A 21583-nucleotide genomic window follows, 5' to 3' on the forward strand; every position below is an offset into this window, starting at 1 on the left:
GGTGACTGAAATTAGTTGGTCTCTGACATAATCCGTGTTTGTTTGCTCGGTTTAGTTAGTCTAAAATATTTACTCTTGATGTCCTGACACGTGAAAGTTTTGTGGACTTTGCTGCTTTCTCTGAACCTGAATACGATCTTCCTATATTTACGCCAACGCTTTTACTACTCCCACACAAAGTATTGTTGTCTTGTAAGTGTCATGAAACTTCAGTGTCTAGGAGTAGCTAGGAGTACTCCATGACAATATACCTTTGTCAGACTAGTGTAAACGAGGCAAAGGAGCTGGCACTGCATTATGATAATTATGACAAAACTGTAAGTTTGTGGTAACTACTGAATTTTGATTTAGTTTGAATTATCAAACTTGAAGTGGTAGTGTCAAGTCAAGTCTGATTAATCTTGAATTTGTCTTGAATTGCATTTTGTCTTCAGTAGTTACCACACATTTTCTGCTATCTTGTCTAGCAGTGTAAGGAGCAATGCAATTGGTAATTTTCTGCCATCCTCTCTAGCAGTGTGAGTAGCCATACAATTTGTAACACTGAATTTTGTTAACACTGTCTCCATACAATGGTTCCTTTTGGGTTGAATTAGTTTCTAGGGTTCTTGAATTGGTCCTCCAGCAACAAACAGGAAAGATTTCTGCGACGGAGTGCTTAAAAACAGTGTTCATGAATCAGCCGTCAGTTAAAATTGCAAATTGAGCTTGCTTTGCTCTTAGTCTCTTGTCAGTTCAGTTCGGCTGTGGTTGGAGCTTCAGCCGGTTAGGTTAGTTCAGCTCTAAATTTCTGCCAGTAGGAACAGCAATTCTTGCTCCTTTTTTCAGGTAAAATTCAGCTGTGTAGTTTGTGTAGTTTGCTCCTTTTTTCAGGTAAATTTCTGCCGGTTGGAGCTTCATGGGACGAGGTCGTGTAGTTTGCTTTCTTTCTTGGTTTGCTTTGTGTTGTTAATTCCAAGAAAGAAGAAGAAAGGCTGCAAAACGGTGTTGTCGCTTGCAAATCTTGAGTGCTCCACTGATACATACTCCTAGTACTATACCACTGATACATACTCCAAAATTCAGCTGTGGATGCACCAAACATCTTCTTTTAGAAAAGAATCAGACCTTTTAGCAAGGAATTGCATTGCATTTGGCTCAATAGCCCTGAACACATGTTTATTTCCAAACGTGCCCTCAAGGCCCTGAACTGCCTATCCCTTTTGTGACATTTTGGTAACTATGCTTTTTAACGAGCTGTGTTCATGTTGGTAGGACAAGAATGGTGTTCCAAGTTGTGTTATCAGTAAATTTTCAGTACTAAATGAAAGTACTCCAAACTTTGGCATTTGTTCTCTCTTGTTGTAAATTTGAATTTTATCGCAGGGAAGGGAATAAAGGGAGAATTCTTCTCATGATCTTTGACATGTTTCCTCAACAAACTAAGAACACTGAGAATCTGCTAGAATTGATATTGATCTTCTGTGCACATTTTTTCTAGGATCAGGCAGAGGAGCAGCAGCATCACGGGCATGGGCAGAGGAGGAGGAGCAGCAGCACGGGCAGAGCTCCACCAGCGACGCGCGGCAGAGCAGCACCACGGGCAGAGCTCCACCAGCGACGCGCGGCAGAGCAGCACCGTGGGGAGAAGGTCGAGCCCTCCTGGTCAAGGCGATCGAGCTCCAGGCGCGCGGGGGAGCTCGAGGAGGACGAGCTCCACTGGATCGTGGCAGCAAGTTCTGGGCGTGAGGGGATCACGGGGGTGCAGGTCCTTGGCTGCGGAGGCGGCGGCGGAGCAGTTCATGGACGACGCCAGGGGAGCAAGTCCTGGGCGGCGCCTGACACTGGCCGGGCACGGGCGACGGGCAGAGGACTTGTCTTGCACAATTTTGCAAGTACGAGGAGACAGGTCCCAGCGGTGTACGTGCAACTGCGCCATCCCCGCGTGGGCGGGGGAGAAGCGAACGAACGCTTTCTCAAGTATCGCAACACGATCTGTTCGAAACAACAGTTGATGCGGTGAGCCTGGGAAGCCACGTTATGCAGACATTTCAATGGTTACCTTCCAGATAATTGCATCGCCAGGCCTGATGTAGGGTGTGAAACACAGGGCAAGGATACATTTTTATCAGTATGAAACAACACAGCGTTATACGAAAATCAGCTCATGATAATTTGTAATGAAGATCAACAGCTGAGTGGACGTGCATTGATATTTTTATTAAGTTTGCAACAAGAGGCGTTCAAATAACTCCACCAGCAAAAGTAGGAAAACTAAAAAAGTCTTGTGAAAACTCCAGGACATCAATTCACATAAATAGGACTAATTGCAAATAAAGTTGGTATTTCAGTATCCAAGTGATCCACAAAGACAAAATCAGCATTTCGGCAAGCATCTCTACTCCTAATGGACGAATTGGTTGAATAATCCCCCCCACTTTCAACCGGTTTATTTTCAACCGATTTTTCTTCGTCCCACCTCCCACCAGCCCCTCCCACCGGTTTTTCTCTTTTCTCGTCTGACCGGCAATACCCAACGTATTTATGGTAATCAATCATAATTAATCCACGTATAGTAATAAATCAATCCAGGTATGGTAAGGTCATATCTCTACTCCTAATGGACGAATTGGTTGAATAGTCCCCCCCACTTTCAACCGGTTTATTTTCAACCGGTTTATTTTCAACCGTTTTTTCTTCGTCCCACCTCCCACCAGCCCCTCCCACCGGTTTTTCTCTTTTCTCGTCTGACCGGCAATACCCAACGTATTTATGATAATCAATCATAATTAATCCACGTATAGTAATAAATCAATCCAGGTATGGTAAGGTCATATCTCTACTCCTAATGGACGAATTGGTTGAATAGTCCCCCCCACTTTCAACCGGTTTATTTTCAACCGGTTTTTCTTCGTCCCACCTCCCACCAGCCCCTCCCACCGGTTTTTCTCTTTTCTCGTCTGACCGGCAATACCCAACGTATTTATGGTAATCAATCATAATTAATCCACGTATAGTAATAAATCAATCCAGGTATGGTTAAGGTCATATCTCTACTCCTAATGGACGAATTGGTTGAATAGTCCCCCCACTTTCAACCGGTTTATTTTCAACCGTTTTTCTTCGTCCCACCTCCCACCAGCCCCTCCCACCGGGTTTTTCTCTTTTCTCGTCTGACCGGCAATACCCAACGTATTTATGGTAATCAATCATAATTAATCCACGTATAGTAATAAATCAATCCAGGTATGGTAAGGTCATATCTCTACTCCTAATGGACGAATTGGTTGAATAGTCCCCCCCACTTTCAACCGGTTTATTTTCAACCGGTTTATTTTCAACCGTTTTTTCTTCGTCCCACCTCCCACCAGCCCCTCCCACCGGTTTTTCTCTTTTCTCGTCTGACCGGCAATACCCAACGTATTTATGGTAATCAATCATAATTAATCCACATATAGTAATAAATCAATCCAAGTATGGTAAGGTCATAACTCAGGAAATTTTGAATATGGTAATTATATGGTAATAAATTTAAATTACCCCAAAGGCTATCAATCCAGGTATGGTAAGGCCATAACTCGGGAAATATCGAATATGGTAATAAATTTAAATTACCACCAGGTATGGTAAGGCTATCGATCCAGGTATGGTAAGGCCATAACTCGGGAAATATCGAATATGGTAATAAATTTAAATTACCACCAGGTATGGTAAGGCTATCGATCCAGGTATGGCACGCCCTCACCTGATCACCTATCACAATCTCCAGCCCCACGCACGCACCAACGTATTTATGGTAATCAATCATAATTAATCCACGTATAGTAATAAATCAATCCAGGTATGGTAAGGTCATAACTTAGGAAATTTTGAATATGGTAATTATATGGTAATAAAATTTAAAAATTACCCCAAAGGCTATCAATCCAGGTATGGTAAGGCCATAACTCAGGAAATATCAAATATCTCTACTCCTAATGGACGAATTGGTTGAATAGTCCCCCCCCACTTTCAACCGGTTTATTTCAACCGGTTTTTCTTCGTCCCACCTCCCACCAGCCCCTCCCACCGGTTTTTTTCTTTTCTCGTCTGACCGGCAATACACAACGTATTTATGGTAATCAATCATAATTAATCCACGTATAGTAATAAATAAATCCAGGTATGGTAAGGTCATAACTCAGGAAATTTTGAATATGGTAATAAATTTAAATTACCCCAAAGGCTATCAATCCAGGTATAGTAAGGCCATAACTCGGGAAATATCGAATATGGTAATAAATTTAAATTACCACCAGGTATGGTAAGGATATCGATGCAGGTATGTCACGCCCTCACCTGATCACCTATCACAATCTCCAGCCCCACGCACGCACCAACGTATTTATGGTAATCAATCATAATTAATCCACATATAGTAATAAATCAATCCAGGTATGGTAAGGTCAGAACTCAGGAAATTTTGAATATGGTAATTATATTGTAATAAATTTAAATTTCCCCAAAGGCTATCAATCCAGGTATGGTAAGGCCATAACTCGGGAAATATCGAATATGGTAATAAATTTAAATTACCACCAGGTATGGTAAGGATATCGATGCAGGTATGTCACGCCCTCACCTGATCACCTATCACAATCTCCAGCCCCACGCACGCACCAACGTATTTATGGTAATCAATCATAATTAATCCACGTATAGTAATAAATCAATCCAGGTATGGTAAGGTCATAACTCAGGAAATTTTGAATATGGTAATTATATTGGTAATAAATTTAAATTACCCCAAAGGCTATCAATCCAGGTATGGTAAGGCCATAACTCGGGAAATATCGAATATGGTAATAAATTTAAATTACCACCAGGTATGGTAAGGCTATCGATCCAGGTATGGCACGCCCTCACCTGATCACCTATCACAACCTCCAGCCCCACGCACGCACCAAAGAACCCACCCGGCACCAAACGCAGCTCCTCTCGATCCCCTCGAGTAAACGCCGCCACCGTCGTGCGATCTTCCTGACACAGACGCTGTCGCCGCCTCCTTCCCACCTACGGCGTCCCCCACGTCCATGGTGACGGCGCTCGCGTCCTACACTGACCCTCCGCCTCATATAGGTTGGTCGTTGATGGAGTGGGATGTGCCGCTGCGGTTTGGGGAGGCGCAATCACGATCTGGTTGGGATCTCAGTGTGGACTCGTTCTCTGCGATGAAGGATGGCGCTGCCTCCCTGGCAAATGGGATCGAAGGAAGGGGCTCTACGTCGTGAATGTCGGCGAGGCAGCGGCCGAAGGCGAGCCCGACGGTGAGCACGGGTGTTCGTCCCATGAAATAGGCGGCCACGGAGGGCGGATCTGAGGCCACCCCAATCGCCGGTGGCCCTTCCTCCCATCGCTCATCGCCTCCATTCTCTCTCTCCTCTAAATCTTTGTCGCCCCTGCCTGATTCTGGCCGACGCCATCCGACTCTCGCATCGACCACCACCAGCACGGCTGCGGACGAGGCGCAACCGCAGACGCCGCCGCCGCCATCCTCATCCACCTCCTCCACCATCCTTCCCAGCCGTCGTCGGGGGCACCCGCCATCTGCGCTCTAGCCCACCCGCTCCCTCCTATCCCCTCCCCCTGCCTGCTAGCCCCGTGATCCATCGCACAGATGGCAGGTACTACAGCGACCTCCTCCCCAGCGGATCTGTCCTCCTCCGATGGAGATCCATCCTGGGCACCGCCTTATTCTCATGCGTGCACGTCTATATCAACGTCTCATTCCACCTCACCTGAGCCTTTACCTTCCCACCTCTGCTTCAGATCCACATCACTTTGCAAGGTATGTGCTTGATTGTTCCGAACTGGATCGATGGATTGTGCAAGGTACTTTGGGTGTCGTCATTGACGGCAATTGTCACGCCATGCTACCATCGGAGGGGTCCCTCATCGATCATTAGGGTCTTCCGAACTGCACGAGCTCCATTGAGAAGGATGTTTTTAATTCTGGTTTTGCCTACATGCTTTCTTTGCCTGTATCTACTTAGCTAATGTCTTCTTATAGATAGTAGCTGCTGAAGTGGTGATCAAAGTTGTTCACTATAAGGAAACAACCATGATAACAAAAGTGTATATTCCCTGACCTTTGACCTCAAGTACTTTTTCATTAGAAACTTGCAACAACAAACAATGTGTCTTTTAACAATTCCCCAACAGCTACAGCAGAAGTGCAAGTGTATTTGGAGAAGTACATATATATTCGTGGGAAAACCTTGGGGTATATTCGCACTGATTTGCTGAGAAATGAAACAAGTGCAAGATTTATTAACAACTAAAGCAAAATCTACAAACATGACAATTGCTCCAAACTTCGTTCAAATAAGGAATTAAAGGACAAATGCAAAATCTAGATCAAGCACAAACTTACGAAGATTTATAGCTCTCTGACAATCTAGATGCCTCAACATTCGGAAATGCAGCACACTTCAAAAGACTAACATCACCAAAAGAGGACCAAGCTTTGGTTTTTGCGTTATCATTTGCAGACAACACCCGGAAACCGACACAGTACAGGTTGTCATGGCGAACAGCAAATTGCAGGCGTGGTTCTCCAGGACCAACAAACTCAACAATGAAATATGATATATTCTGCACACAAAGACAAAACTTCCATTAAAACGAAATCATTTGCAAGAAAGGTAAAAACTGTTCAAAAGCATAGTAAAAATAACTTTTATTAAACTTAAATTGAATGCATATGTAATCAAGATCACTTGTGATTCATCTCAAACCATGATGCTTGGCAAAAAATTGACAATGTACCTTAGTTTGAAGCCTTAACACTGGTAGTCCTTCTGCAATCTCAGGAACAAAGCCTTCCACGAATCCCTCCTCTGGAGCAAAGAAATCCGCATTCTTGTCAATACAAAGGGAAGCCACCTCCAATAGGTGATTATGGACCTCCGCATAAAACGTCAACAATTCTTCATCTGTTGGCTCGCAGCTGAGTTGGATAATCTTAATTTGCTGTAAGAAAAAGAGAAGAACACTAAATAAGCAACTGATCAGGAAAAAGAAAGGGCTTGTCTAGTGCCCAAGTTATTGCACATGTAAGTGACCAAATCACACTGCAAAGAAAAAGGAAAAAGACAAAAGAAAATGTATGCACAAATTTTCATGTAAAATCAATGGTATGACTTAGATGTGCAAATGTGCTTTAGCAAAACTGAAAAAGAAATCAACATCCTAACCAATCAAGATATACAATTACATCTTACATCATATGAGGTCTGATTAGGCATGTTTGCCCTGATGGCATCAACCACCTTCTGGTGGGTCACCTTGAACAGATCAGGGTGAAGTCTTTGCTCCTTGGGGGCCATCTGAGAAAGCTTTTGTTGGAAGAAAGGCAGCGTCCTCAACAGATAGAACCCGCAGATGCAGCCTCAGTCCCGTCTTGCCGTCGACCTAACCAAATTTAAGATGCGGATTGATGAAGGGTTGTTGGGAGAGAGAGAGAGAGGATACAGGGAGGGTGGGAACTCGAAATGCAGGTCCGGTACCTTAGGCAGACGAGCTTGGGCTGGGGACGGCCGCCTCCAAAACAGATCACCGCCGGTCAGAACAACCTCACCACGTTCCCCCGAAAAGCTATGGCGGATTGACGGCCGGCTGTTTGACCGAGATATGTGAAGGAAATATGCCCTAGAGGCAATAATAAAGTTATTATTTATTTCCTTATAATCATGATAAATGTTTATTATTTATGCTAGAATTGTATTAACTGGAAACATAATACATGTGTGAATACATAGACAAACAAAGTGTCACTAGTATGCCTCTACTTGACTAGCTCGTTAATAAAAGATGGTTATGTTTCCTAACCATGAACAATGAGTTGTTATTTGATTAACGAGGTCACATCATTAGTTGAATGATCTGATTGACAAGACCCATTCCATTAGCTTAGCACACGATCGTTTAGTATGTTGCTATTGCTTTCTTCATGACTTATACATGTTCCTATGACTATGAGATTATGCAACTCCCGTTTACCGGAGGAATACTTTGGGTGCTACCAAACGTCACAACATAACTGGGTGATTATAAAGGAGCATTACAGGTGTCTCCAATGGTAGATGTTGGGTTGGCGTATTTCGAGATTAGGATTTGTCACTCCGATTGTCGGAGAGGTATCTCTGGGCCCTCTCGGTAATACACATCACATAAGCCTTGCAAGCATTGCAACTAATATGTTAGTTGTGAGATGATGTATTACGGAACGAGTAAAGAGACTTGCCGGTAACGAGATTGAACTAGGTATTGGATACCGACGATCGAATCTCGGGCAAGTAACATACCGATGACAAAGGGAACAACGTATGTTGTTATGCGGTCTGACCGATAAAGATCTTCGTAGAACATGTAGGAGCCAATATGGGCATCCAGGTCCCGCTATTGGTTATTGACCGGAGACGTGTCTCGGTCATGTCTACATTGTTCTCGAACCCGTAGGGTCCGCACGCTTAAGGTTACGATGACAGTTACATTATGAGTTTATGCATTTTGATGTACCAAAGGTTGTTCGGAGTCCCGGATGTGATCACGGACATGACGAGGAGTCTCGAAATGGTCGAGACGTAAAGATTGATATATTGGTAGCCTATGTTTGGACATCGGAAGTGTTTCGGGTGAAATCGGGATTTTACCGGAGTACCGGGAGGGTTACCGGAACCCCCCGGGAGCCATATGGGCCTTCATGGGCCTTAGTGGAAAGGAGAAAGGGGCAGCCCAAGGTGGCTGCGCCACTTCCCCCTCCCCTAGTCCTAACTAGGAGAAGGTGGCCGGCCCCCCTCTCTCCCTTTCCCTCCGAGGAATCCTAGTTGGACTAGGATTGGGGGGAGGAATCCTACTCCCAGAGGGAGTAGGACTCTCCTGCGCCTCCCTCCTTGGCCGGCCAGCCTCCCCTCCTCTCCTCCTTTATATACGGAGGCAGGGGATACCTCTAGACACACAAGTTGATCCACGTGATCTATTCCTTAGCCGTGTGCGGTGCCCCCTGCCACCATATACCTCGATAATACTGTAGCGGAGTTTAGGCGAAGCCCTGCTGCTGTAGTACATCAAGATCATCACCACGCCGTCGTGCTGACGGAACTCTTCCCCGACACTTTGCTGGATCGGAGTCCGGGGATCGTCATCGAGCTGAACGTGTGCTCGAACTCGGAGGTGCCGTAGATTCGGTGCTTGATCGGTTGGATCGTGAAGACGTACGACTACTTCCTCTACGTCGTGTCATCGCTTCCGCAGTCGATCTGCGTTGGGTACGTAGACAACACTCTTCCCCTCATTGCTATGCATCACATGATCTTGCGTGTGCGTAGGAAATTTTTTGAAATTACTACGTTCCCCAACAGTGGTATCAGAGTCTAGATTTTATGGTTTGATGTTATATGCACGAGTAGAACACAAGTGAGTTGTGGGCGATATAAGTCATACTGCCTACCAGCATGTCATACTTTGGTTCGGCGGTATTGTTGGATGAAGCGGCCCGGACCGACATTACGCGTACGCTTACGCGAGACCGATTTCCCCGACGTGCTTTGCACAAAGGTGACTTGTGGGTGACTGTTTCTCCAACTTTAGTTGAACCAAGTGTGACTACGCCCGGTCCTTGCGAAGGTTAAAACGGAGTCTATTTGACAAACTATCGTTGTGATTTTGATGCGTAGGTGAGATTGGTTCTTGCTTAAGCCCGTAGCAGCCACGTAAAACTTGCAACAACAAAGTAGAGGACGTCTAACTTGTTTTTGCAGGGCATGTTGTGATGTGATATGGTCAAAACATGATGAGATATAAGTTGTTGTATGAGATGATCATGTTTTGTTGAAGTTATCGGCAACTGGCAAAAGCCTTATGGTTGTCTCTTTGTTGCATAAGATGCAAGCGTCCAATAATTGCTTTACTTTATCGCTATGCGATAGCAATAGTTGCAAGAGCAATTGTTGGCGAGACGACCACGTGACGACACATTGATATAGATCAATATGATGGAGATCATGGTGTCATGCTGGTGATGATATAGATCATGACAGTACTTTGGAGATGGAGATCAAAGAAGCAAGATGATGATAGCCATATCATGTCACATATATTGATTGCATGTGATGTTTATCTTTTATGCATCTTATCTTGCTTTGATTGACGGTAGCATTATAAGATGATCTCTCACTAAATTATCAAGAAGTGTTCTCCCTGAGTATGCACCGTTGCGAAAGTTCTACGTGCTGAGACACCACGTGATGATCGGGTGTGATAGGCTCTACGTTCAAATACAACGGGTGCAAAACAGTTGCACATGCGGAATACTCAGGTTATACTTGACGAGCCAAGCATATACAGATATGGCCTCAGAACACGGAGACCGAAAGGTCGAGCGTGAATCATATAGTAGATATGATCAACATAACGATGTTCACCATTGAAAACTACTCCATCTCACGTGATGATCGGTTATGGTTTAGTTGATTTGGATCACGTGATCACTTAGAGGATTAGAAGGATGTCTATCTAAGTGGGAGTTCTTAAGTAATCTGATTAATTGAACTTAAATTTATCATGAACTTAGTCCTGGTAGTATTTTGCAAATTATGTTGTAGATCAATAGCTTGCGTTGTTGCTTTCATATGTTTATTTTGATATGTTCCTAGAGAAAAATTGTGTTGAAAGATGTTGGTAGCAATGATGCGGATTGGATCCGTGATCTGAGGTTTATCCTCATTGCTGCACAGAAGAATTATGTCCTTGATGCACCGCTAGGTGACGGACCTATTGCAGGAGCAGATACAGACATTATGAATGTTTGGCTAGCTCAATATGATGACTACTTGATAGTTTAAGTGCACCATGCTTAACGGCTTAGAATCGGGACTTCAAAGACGTTTTGAACGTCATGGACCATATGAGATGTTCCAGGAGTTGAAGTTAATATTTCAAGCAAATACCCGAGTTGAGAGATATGAAATCTCCAACAAGTTCTATAGCTAAAAGATGGAGGAGAATCGCTCAACTAGTGAGCATGTGCTCAGATTGTCTGGGTACTACAATCGCTTGAATCAAGTGGGAGTTAATCTTCCAGATAAGATAGTGATTGACAGAATTCTCTAGTCACCATCACCAAGTTAGTAGAACTTCGTGATGAACTATGATATGCAAGGGATAACGGAAACAATTCCCAAGCTCTTCGTAATGCGGAAATTGACGAAGGTAGAAATCGAGAAAACATCAAGTGTTGATGGTAGACAAGACCACTAGTTTCAAGAAAAGGGCAGAGGGAAGAAGGGGAACTTCAAGAAGAACAGCAAGCAAGTTGCTGCTCAAGTGAAGAAGCCCAAGTCTGGTCCTAAGCCTGAGACTAAGTGTTTCTACTGCAAAGGGACTGGTCACTGGAAGCGGAACTACCCCAAGTGATTGGCAGATAAGAAGGATGGCAAAGTGAACATAAGTATATTTGATATACATGTTATTGATGTGTACTTTACTAGTGTTTATAGCAACCCCTCAGTATTTGATACTAGTTCAGTTGCTAAGATTAGTAACTCGAAACGGGAGTTGCAGAATAAACAGAGACTAGTTAAGGGTGAAGTGACGATGTGTGTTGGAAGTGGTTCCAAGATTGATATGATCATCATCGCACACTCCCTATACTTTCGGGATTAGTGTTGAACCTGAATAAGTGTTATTTGGTGCTTGCGTTGAGCATGAATATGATTTGATCATGTTTATTGTAATACGGTTATTCATTTAAATAAAAGAATAAATTGTTGTTCTGTTTACATGAATAAAACCTTATATGGTTACACACCCAATGAAAGTAGTTCATTGGATCTCGATCATAGTGATATACATAATCATAATATTGAAACCAAAAGATGCAAAGTTAATAATGATAGTGCAACTTATTTGTAGCACTGCCGTTTAGGTCATATTGGTGTAAAGCGCATGAAGAAACTCAATGCTGATGGGCTTTTGGAATCACTTGATTATGAATCACTTGATGCTTGCGAACCATGCCTTATGGGCAAGATGACTAAAACGCCGTTCTCCGGAACAATGAAACAAGCAACAGATTTGTTGGAAATCATACATACTGATGTATGTGGTCCGGTGAATATTAAGGCTTGCAGCAAGTATCATTATTTTCTGACCTTCACAGATGATTTGAGCAGATATGGGGATATCTACTTGATGAGACATAAGTCTGAAACATTTGAACAGTTCAAAGAATTTCAGAGTGAAGTGGAAAATCATCGTAACAAGAAAATAAAGTTTCTACGATCTGATCATGGAGAAGAGTATTTGAGTTACGAGTTTGGCCTTCAGTAAAAACAATGTGAAATAGTTTCACTACTCATGCCACCTGGAACACCACAATTTAATGGTGTGTCCGAACGTCATAACCGTACTTTATTGGATATAGTGCAATCTATGATGTATCTTACTGATCTACCACTATCGTTTTGGGGTTATGCATTAGAGACATCTGCATTCACGTTAAATAGGGCACCATCTAAATCCGTTGAGACGACACCGTGTTAACTATGGTTCGGCAAGAAACCTAAGCTGTCGTTTCTTAAAGTTTGGGGTTGCGATGCTTATATGAAAAAGTTTCATCCTGATAAGCTCAAACTCAAATCGGAGAAGTGCGTCTTCATAGGATATCCAAAGGAAACTATTGGATACACCTTCTATCACAGATCCGAAGGCAAGACTTTTGTTGCTAAAATTCGGAAACTTTCTGGAGAAGGAGTTTCTCTCGAAAGAAGTGAGTGGGAGGAAAGTAGAAAACTTGATAAGGTAATTGTACCTTCTCCCTTATTGGAAAGTAGTACATCACAGAAAACTGTTTCTGTGACACCTACACCAGTTAGTGAGGAAGCTAATGATGATGATCATGAAACTTCAGAACAAGATACTACTGAACCTCGTAGATCAACCAGAGTAAGATCCGCGCCAGAGTGGTACGGTAATCCTTTTCTGGAAGTCATGCTACTAGATCATGATGAACCTACGAACTATGAGGAATCGATGATGAGCCCAGATTCCGCAAAGTGGCTTGAAGCCATGAAATCTGAGATGGGATCCATGTATGAGAACAAAGTATGGACTTTGGTTGACTTGCCCGATGATCGGCAAGCAATTGAGAATAAATGGATCTTCAAGAGGAAGACGGACGATGATAGTAGTGTTACTATCTACAAAGCTAGAATTGTCGCAAAAGGTTTTCGACAAGTTCAAGGTGTTGACTACGATGAGTTTTTCTCACTCGTATCTATGCTTAAGTCTGTCCGAATCATGTTAGCAATTGCCGCATTTTATGAAATCTGGCAAATGGATAAACAAAACTGCATTCCTTAATGGATTTACTAAAGAAGAGTTGTATACGATGCAACTAGAAGGTTTTGTCGATCCTAAAGGTGTTAACTAAATATGCAAGCTCCAGCGATCCATCTATGGACTGGTGCAAGAATCTCGGAGTTGGAATATACGCTTTGATAAGTTGATCAAAGCATATAGTTTTATACAGACTTGCGGTGAAGCCTGTATTTACAAGAAAGTGAGTGGGAGCACTACAACATTTCTGATAAGTATATGTGAATGACATATTGTTGATCGAACATAATGTAGAATTATTCTGTAAAGCATAAAGGAGTGTTTGAAAGGAGTTTTTCAAAGAAAGACCTCGGTGAAGCTGCTTACATATTGAGCTTCAAGATCTATAGAGATAGATCAAGACGCTTGATAAGTTTTTTTTTCAATGAGTACATACCTTGACAAGATTTTGAAGTAGTTCAAAATGGAACAGTCAAAGAAAGAGTTCTTGCCTGTGTTACAAGGTGTGAAGTTGAGTAAGACTCAAAGCCCGACCACGGCAGAAAATAGAAAGAGAATGAAAGTCATTCCCTATGCCTCAGTCATAGGTTCTATAAAGTATGCCATGCTGTATACCAGCTCTATTGTATGCCCTACCACTGAGTTTGGCAAGGGAGTACAATAGTGATCTAGGAGTAGATCACTGGACAGCGGTCAAAATTGTCCTTAATGGAATAAGGATATGTTTCTCGATTATGGAAGTGAAAAAAAAGGTTCGTCGTAAAGGGTTACGCCGATGCAAGTTTGACACTAATCTAGATGACTCTAAGTCTCGGTCTAGATACATATTGAAAGTGGGAGCAATTAGGTAGAGTAGCTCCATGCAGAACATTGTTGACATAGAAATTTGCAAAATACATGCGGATCTGAATGTGGCAGACCCGTTGACTAAGATTCTCTCACAAGCAAAACATGATCACACCTTAGTACTCCTTGGGTGTTAATCACATAGCGATGTGAACTAGATTACTGAATCTAGTAAACCCTTTGGGTGTTGGTCACATAGCGATGTGAACTATGGGTGTTAATCACATGATGATATGAACTATCGATGTTAATCACATGGTGATGTGATCTAGATTATTGACTCTAGTGCAAGTGGGAGACTGAAGGAAATATGCCCTAGAGGCAATAATAAAGTTATTATTTATTTCCTTATAATCATGATAAATGTTTATTATTCATGCTAGAATTGTATTAACTGGAAACATAATACATGTGTGAATACATAGACAAACAAAGTGTCACTAGTATGCATCTACTTGACTAGCTCGTTAATCAAAGATGGTTATGTTTCCTAACCATGAACAATGAGTTGTTATTTGATTAACGAGGTCACATCATTAGTTGAATGATCTGATTGACAAGACTCATTCCATTAGCTTAGCACATGATCGTTTAGTATGTTGCTATTGCTTTCTTCATGACTTATACATGTTCCTATGACTATGAGATTATGCAACTCCCGTTTACCGGAGGAATACTTTGGGTGCTACCAAACGTCACAACATAACTGGGTGATTATAAAGGAGCATTACAGGTGTCTCCAATGGTAGATGTTGGGTTGGCGTATTTCGAGATTAGGATTTGTCACTCCGATTGTCGGAGAGGTATCTCTGGGCCCTCTCGGTAATACACATCACATAAGCCTTGCAAGCATTGCAACAATATGTGTTGTGAGATGATGTATTACGGAACGAGTAAAGAGACTTGGCGGTAACGAGATTGAACTAGGTATTGGATACCGACGATCGAATCTCGGGCAAGTAACATACCGATGACAAAGGGAACAACGTATGTTGTTATGCGGTCTGACCGATAAAGATCTTCGTAGAATAATGTAGGAGCCAATATGGGCATCCAGGTCCCGCTATTGGTTATTGACCGGAGACGTGTCTCGGTCATGTCTACATTGTTCTCGAACCCGTAGGGTCCGCACGCTTAAGGTTACGATGACAGTTACATTATGAGTTTATGCATTTTGATGTACCAAAGGTTGTTCGGAGTCCCGGATGTGATCACGGACATGATGAGGAGTCTCGAAATGGTCGAGACGTAAAGATTGATATATTGGAAGCCTATGTTTGGACATCGGAAGTGTTCCGGGTGAAATCGGGATTTTACCGGAGTACCGGGAGGGTTACCGGAACCCCCCGGGAGCCATATGGGCCTTCATGGGCCTTAGTGGAAAGGAGAAAGGGGCAGCCCAAGGTGGCTGCGCCACTTCCCCCTCCCCTAGTCCTATTAGGACTAGGAGAAGGTGGCCGGCCCCCCTCTCTCCCTTTCCCTCCGAGGAATCCTAGTTGGACTAGGATTGGGGGGAGGAATCCTACTCCCAGAGGGAGTAGGACTCTCCTGCGCCTCCCTCCTTGGCCGGCCAGCCTCCCCTCCTCTCCTCCTTTATATACGGAGGCAGGGGACACCTCTAGACACACAAGTTGATCCGCATGATCTATTCCTTAGCCGTGTGCGGTGCCCCCTGCCACCATATACCTCGATAATACTGTAGCGGAGTTTAGGCAAAGCCCTGCTGCTGTAGTACATCAAGATCGTCACCACGCCGTCGTGCTGATGGAACTCTTCCCCGACACTTTGCTGGATCGGAGTCCGGGGATCGTCATCGAGCTGAACGTGTGCTCGAACTCGGAGGTGCCGTAGATTCGGTGCTTGATTGGTTGGATCGTGAAGACGTACGACTACTTCCTCTACGTCGTGTCATCGCTTCCGCAGTCGGTCTGCGTTGGGTACGTAAACAACACTCTTCCCCTCGTTGCTATGCATCACATGATCTTGCGTGTGCGTAGGAAATTTTTTAAAGTTACTACGTTCCCCAACAATATGAGACCTAGGGAGGGAGAGAGATGATGGGGGGATAAGGAGAGGGAGAGATACCTCTGGTCACGGGGGGTTGAGGTGGTGGCGGCCGCCTCCGCCACCGGTCGACGCTGTCGCCGCCGCCGCCCCTCGACTCGGCCTCTCGCCCTTTCCTCCCCCGAAAGAGAGAGACGGCGGCTGGGTCGGGAGGTGATGGCATGTATTGGGCCAGATCCATCCATAGCCAGGCCCGTCCACCCAATAACGAGCCCGGTGGATCACAGGCGGTGGGTTGGGCTTGCGCACATCATGTCATGCGTACGGGGTAGCCTGGGCCGAGATCTGGCCTTTGGCCCAGTGGACCGCCGGACACGTCCTGCGGTGTGGCGCGCTTGCGTTCGCCCGTGTTCTCTGCATCAAAAATTGGATTGACGGATGAGCAGGATGGATACAACTATACCCAGTCGATGGAACAACGGAGGTGAAAATTTATGCTTACCAGCGGAAATCCAATCCAATCCAATCCAATCCAATAGAGAATAAGTTGCTTGCACCGCACAACATATGTGCCGTCCCGAGCTCCTTGTGTCCGACCACTGCGCGAGGTAGATTGACACAGATGAAAACCATGGCCAAAAGATGAATCAAGGGAGCTGAAAAGACCATGCATACCAGCCAGCCAAGTAGCCAAACGTACCTTCTGTCGCCGTGGTCGACGTCATTGGGAGCTCTGTGGTGTGGTGTGGTGTGGTTTCAAGGGGAAGGGAATATTTAGGAGGAGGAGGAGGAGGAGGAAACAAGTACGTAAATCCTTGGTGAGATCCGGTTGTGGGATGGCAGGGGTGTTTTTTATACTAGTACGCGTGAGGCGCGTGGGCCCACAGCAATAATAATGCCGCTTTTTATGCTCTCCACCCACTGGAAAACCGGATCGGGCTCGGTGCCCGTCCGTTCGTTTTCCTTTCCATTCCCAACGCGTCGCGTCAGACTCGGTCGGTTTGGCTCCCCCACGCGTTGGTCGGTTCGGATCAGGTGTTAACCGGGGAGGGCCGTTCCGCCAATTAATAAACAAACCGAATCCTTCTTTGTATTCACGTGGTAGCCATAGACTCGATACATGAAACGTAGTCGTGGTGACCGGAGAAAGGAATGATTAATATTCTTTCCATAAGTCCACAGCCTCGCTAAGGAAACGAATTAAGAAAAAAAAATCCTTGATCACCGTGGTAACAAGGGAAAGGAAGGAATATTTTATTATATTTTTGCGGGTAAGAAAGGATTAACCTTCTTTCCATCTTCTTAAAAAAACAAATAAAACGAATTACTCACCTCGTTTGACAATTACAGCCATGAATGTGACCTCTCACGCCATTGAGTCAGGCGGCGCACCCGACGAGGCAAAAGCCGTTGCTTTCGACATTCCCTCGCTCGCTTGGGTTGGTAGTTGTCTCCGGGCGAAAGCCTTGATTCGGTGCAGGATCGGCATGATGGCGGCGGCCACGACGTCGTCCCTCTGATGGGAGCATCGTGCCTGGAGACACGGGTTGGAGGTTCTTCATTGCGCTCCTCTGGTGCTCGCCATTGTCATGATCGATCTTCCACGGCGCAATGTACGGTCGTTGCTAGTGATTCCAAGACGGTGCCTTTCTCGAGTCTGATCGAGTCCTGCCATTCACCTGCCACCTCCTTTAGGCATTAAGGGTGGATGGTGCGTCGACAAGGGATGCTCGGTGGGAGTTGCAGTTCTTCAGAGGTGGCTAGCTTGGGCTGAGACGCGGCAAGGTTTTTCTGTTTTGGACAAGTTCCTTTGCGTTGTAGTGGTGTTGTCGTGGGTGGCTGTCTTTTGGACTAGCCGGATGTGGAGTTCATGCTACACTTGTTGTTCGCAACGAGTTGTAGTCATCTTGTACTTGTAATTCTCTCTTCTTCTGTAAAGCTATGGTATGCAATTTGCATACTCTCGAAAAAAAGAAGAAGAAACGAAGCATCCGCCAGACGCTCTCAGAGTTTAGCAACTGGTGGTTGTCTGACCGTTTGCTTGATGCGATTTGGACAGTTGGATCAAGCCACCGGAGGACCTCGGCCGTCGGATGAAGAGGGGACACTCTTGCAATGAATAGTTTCACTCTTGCCACCGCCGTTATTCCCAAGCCCCACCGAGGGCATTTTCGTCTTTTCATGTTTTGGGTCGTTGTGTGGTGGCCGCTGGTTGGCTGTGGATCCACGAGGGCGTCAATTGGGTGAGAACCCGCCTCCACCCCCTCCCTTCTCTATTGCAGTCGCCGCCTCCCTCATCCTCCCCCTCACGCCGCTGCTCCCCCTCGCACCGCGACCAGAGCCTCCTCACCTGGACATGGCGACCAGGTCACGCCGAGCACACCCGGCATCACGCGCCTTCTCGTCGGGCGGCCACCTCTGAGGGTGGGACGACCTGCGCGTGTGCCATCGCCATCACCACCGATGCCGAGGCAAAGGCCAGGGCCACGCTGTTGGGAATGTAGCATGCAATTTTAAGAAAAATCCTACGATCATGCAAGATCTATCTAGGAGATGCATAGCAACGAGAGGGGGAGAGTGTTTCCACGTACCCTCGTAGACCGAAAGCGGAAGCGTTAGGTTAGTCGGTTAATGTAGTCGAACGTCTTCACGATCCAACCGATCTAGTACCGAACGTACGGCACCTCTGAGTTTTGCACACGTTCAGCTCGATGACGTCCCTCGAACTCTTGATCTAGCAGACGGTCGAGGGAGAGTTCCGTCAGCACGACAGTGTGGTGATGGTGATGTGATCCGCGCAGGGCTTCGCCTAAGCACTACGATGCTATGACCGAAGGAGTAAACTGTGAGGGGGGCACCGCACACGACTAAGAGAACAACTGTTGTGCTTTGGGGCGCCCCCTGCCCCCGTATATAAAGGAGGGGAGGAGGAGGTGGCCGGACAAGAGGGGCGCGCCACGGGGGAGTCCTACTAGGACTCCACTCCTAGTAGGATTCGCCCCCACCTTTTCCTTTCTTCATCGGAGGGGAAAAGGAAGGAGTGGGAGAGGGAGAGGGAAAGAGGGAAAGGGGGGGCGCCGCCCCCTCCCCTAGTCCTATTCGGACTCCCATGGGGAGGGGGGCGCGACCACCCCTTGTGGGATGTCCCCTCTCTCTCTCGTGGCCCATGAGGCCCATGACTTCCCCCGGGGGGTTCCGGTAACCCCTCGATACTCCAGTAAAATACCCGAACCACTCGAAACCATTCCGATGTCCGAATAACACCTTCCAGTATATCAATCTTTACCTCTTGACTATTTCGAGACTCCTCGTCATGTCCGTGATCTCATTCGGGACTCCGAACAAACTTCGGTCACCAAAACACATAACTCATAATACAAATCGTCATCGAACGTTAAGCATGCGGACCCTACGGGTTCGAGAACTATGTAGACATGACCGAGACATATCCCCGGTCAATAACCAATAGCGGAACCTGGATGCTCATATTGGTTCCTACATATTCTACAAAGATCTTTATCGGTCAAACCGCAATAACAACATATGTTATTCCCTTTGTCATCGGTATGTTACTTGCCCGAGATTCGATCATCGGTATCCTCATACCTAGTTCAATCTCGTTACCGGCAAGTCTCTTTACTCGTTCTGTAATGCATCATCCCGTAACTAAATCATTAGTCACATTGCTTGCAAGGCTTATATTGATGTGCATTACCGAGAGGGCCTAGAGATACCTCTCCGATACTCGGAGTGAAAAATCCTAATCTCGATCTATGCCAACCCAACAAACACCTTCGTAGACACCTGTAGAGCATCTTTATAATCACCCAATTACGTTGTGACGTTTGATAGCACACAAGGTGTTCCTTCGGTATTCGGGAGTTGCATAATCTCATAGTCAGAGGAATATGTATAAGTCATGAAGAAAGCAATAGCAATAAAACTTAACGATCATTATGCTAAGCTAACGGATGAGTCTTGTCCATCACATCATTCCCTAATGATGTGATCCCGTTCATCGAATGACAACACATGTCTATGGTCAGGAAACTTAACCATCTTTGGTTAACGAGCTAGTCAAGTAGAGGCATACTAGGGACACTCGGTTTTGTCTATGTATTCACACATGTACTAAGTTTACGGTTGATACAATTCTAGCATGAATAATAAACATTTATCATGATATAAGGAAATATAAATAACAACTTCATTATTGCCTCTAGGGCATATTTCTTTCAGTCTCCCACTTGCACTAGAGTCAATAATCTAGATTACATAGTAATGATTCTAACACCCATGGAGTCTTGGTGCTGATCATGTTTTGCTCGTGAAAGAGGCTTAGTCAAGGGGTCTGCAACATTCAGATCTGTATGTATTTTGCAAATCTCTATGTCTCCCTCCTTGACTTGATCGCGGATGGAATTGAAGTGTCTCTTGATGTGTTTAGTTTTCTTGTGAAATCTTGATTCCCCAGTATTGTCACAAAATATTTTCATTGGACCCGATGCACTATGTATTACACCTAGATCGGACATGAACTCCTTCATCCAGACCCCTTCATTTGCTGCTTCCGAAGCAACTTTGTACTCCGCTTCACACATAGATCCCGCCACGACGCTCCGCTTGGAACTGCACCAACTGACAACTCCACCATTCAATATAAATATGTATCCGGTTTGCGACTTAGAGTCATCCGGACCAGTGTCAAAGCTTGCATCAATGTAACCATTTATGACAAGCTCTTTGTCGCCTCCATAAATGAGAAACATATCCTTAGTCCTTTTTAGGTATTTCAGGATGTTCTTGACCGTTGTCCAATGATCCACTCCTGGATTACTTTGGTACCTCCCTGCCAAACTTATAGCAAGGCACACATCAGGTCTGGTACACGACATTGCATACATGATAGAACCTATGGCTGAGGCATAGGGAATGACTTTCATTTTCTCTCTATCTTCTGCAGTGGTCGGGCATTGAGTCGGACTCAACTTCACACCTTGTAACATAGGCAAGAACCCTTTCTTTGACTGATCCATTTTGAACTTTTTCAAAACTTTATCAAGGTAGTATGTGCTTTGTGAAAGTCCAATTAAGCGTCTTGATCTATCTCTATAGATCTTGATGCCCAATATATAAGCAACTTCACCGAGGTCTTTCATTGAAAAATTCTTATTCAAGTATCCTTTTATGCTATCCAGAAATTCTGTATTATTTCCAATCAACAATATGTCATCCACATATAATATTAGAAATGCTACAGAGCTACCACTCACTTTCTTGTAAATACAGACTTCTTCAAAAGTCTGTATAAAACCATATGCTTTGATCACACTATCAAAGCGTATATTCCAACTCCGAGAGGCTTGCACTAGTCCAT

The 21583-nt window shown here is 44.8% G+C and overlaps 1 protein-coding gene across 4 annotated transcripts; it reads right to left on the reverse strand.

Moving 5' to 3' along the window:
- Window positions 1-1374: 1374 nt before the first annotated feature.
- Window positions 1375-17035, reverse strand: LOC125536378. 4 transcript variants are annotated; one of them, XM_048699591.1, is made up of 8 exons: window positions 16907-17035; window positions 16709-16805; window positions 16288-16620; window positions 7527-7635; window positions 7242-7431; window positions 6787-6990; window positions 6392-6612; window positions 1375-2066 (listed from the first exon to the last, which is right to left on the reverse strand). In XM_048699591.1, the coding sequence occupies exons 5-8, from the start codon at window positions 7344-7346 to the stop codon at window positions 2018-2020; spliced, it is 579 nt and encodes a 192-aa protein (XP_048555548.1). In that variant the 5' UTR covers window positions 7347-7431; window positions 7527-7635; window positions 16288-16620; window positions 16709-16805; window positions 16907-17035; the 3' UTR covers window positions 1375-2017. The 4 variants fall into 4 exon arrangements, with proteins under 4 accessions (XP_048555548.1, XP_048555545.1, XP_048555546.1 ...); XM_048699588.1 differs by lacking the exon at window positions 1375-2066 and adding an exon at window positions 4762-6260; XM_048699589.1 differs by lacking the exon at window positions 1375-2066 and adding an exon at window positions 4762-6260 and having other exon boundaries at window positions 7527-7668.
- Window positions 17036-21583: the final 4548 nt, after the last annotated feature.

The sequence above is a fragment of the Triticum urartu genome, chromosome 2 (genome assembly GCF_003073215.2).
Source record: "Triticum urartu cultivar G1812 chromosome 2, Tu2.1, whole genome shotgun sequence".
In the NCBI taxonomy this organism is placed as follows: domain Eukaryota; kingdom Viridiplantae; phylum Streptophyta; class Magnoliopsida; order Poales; family Poaceae; genus Triticum; species Triticum urartu.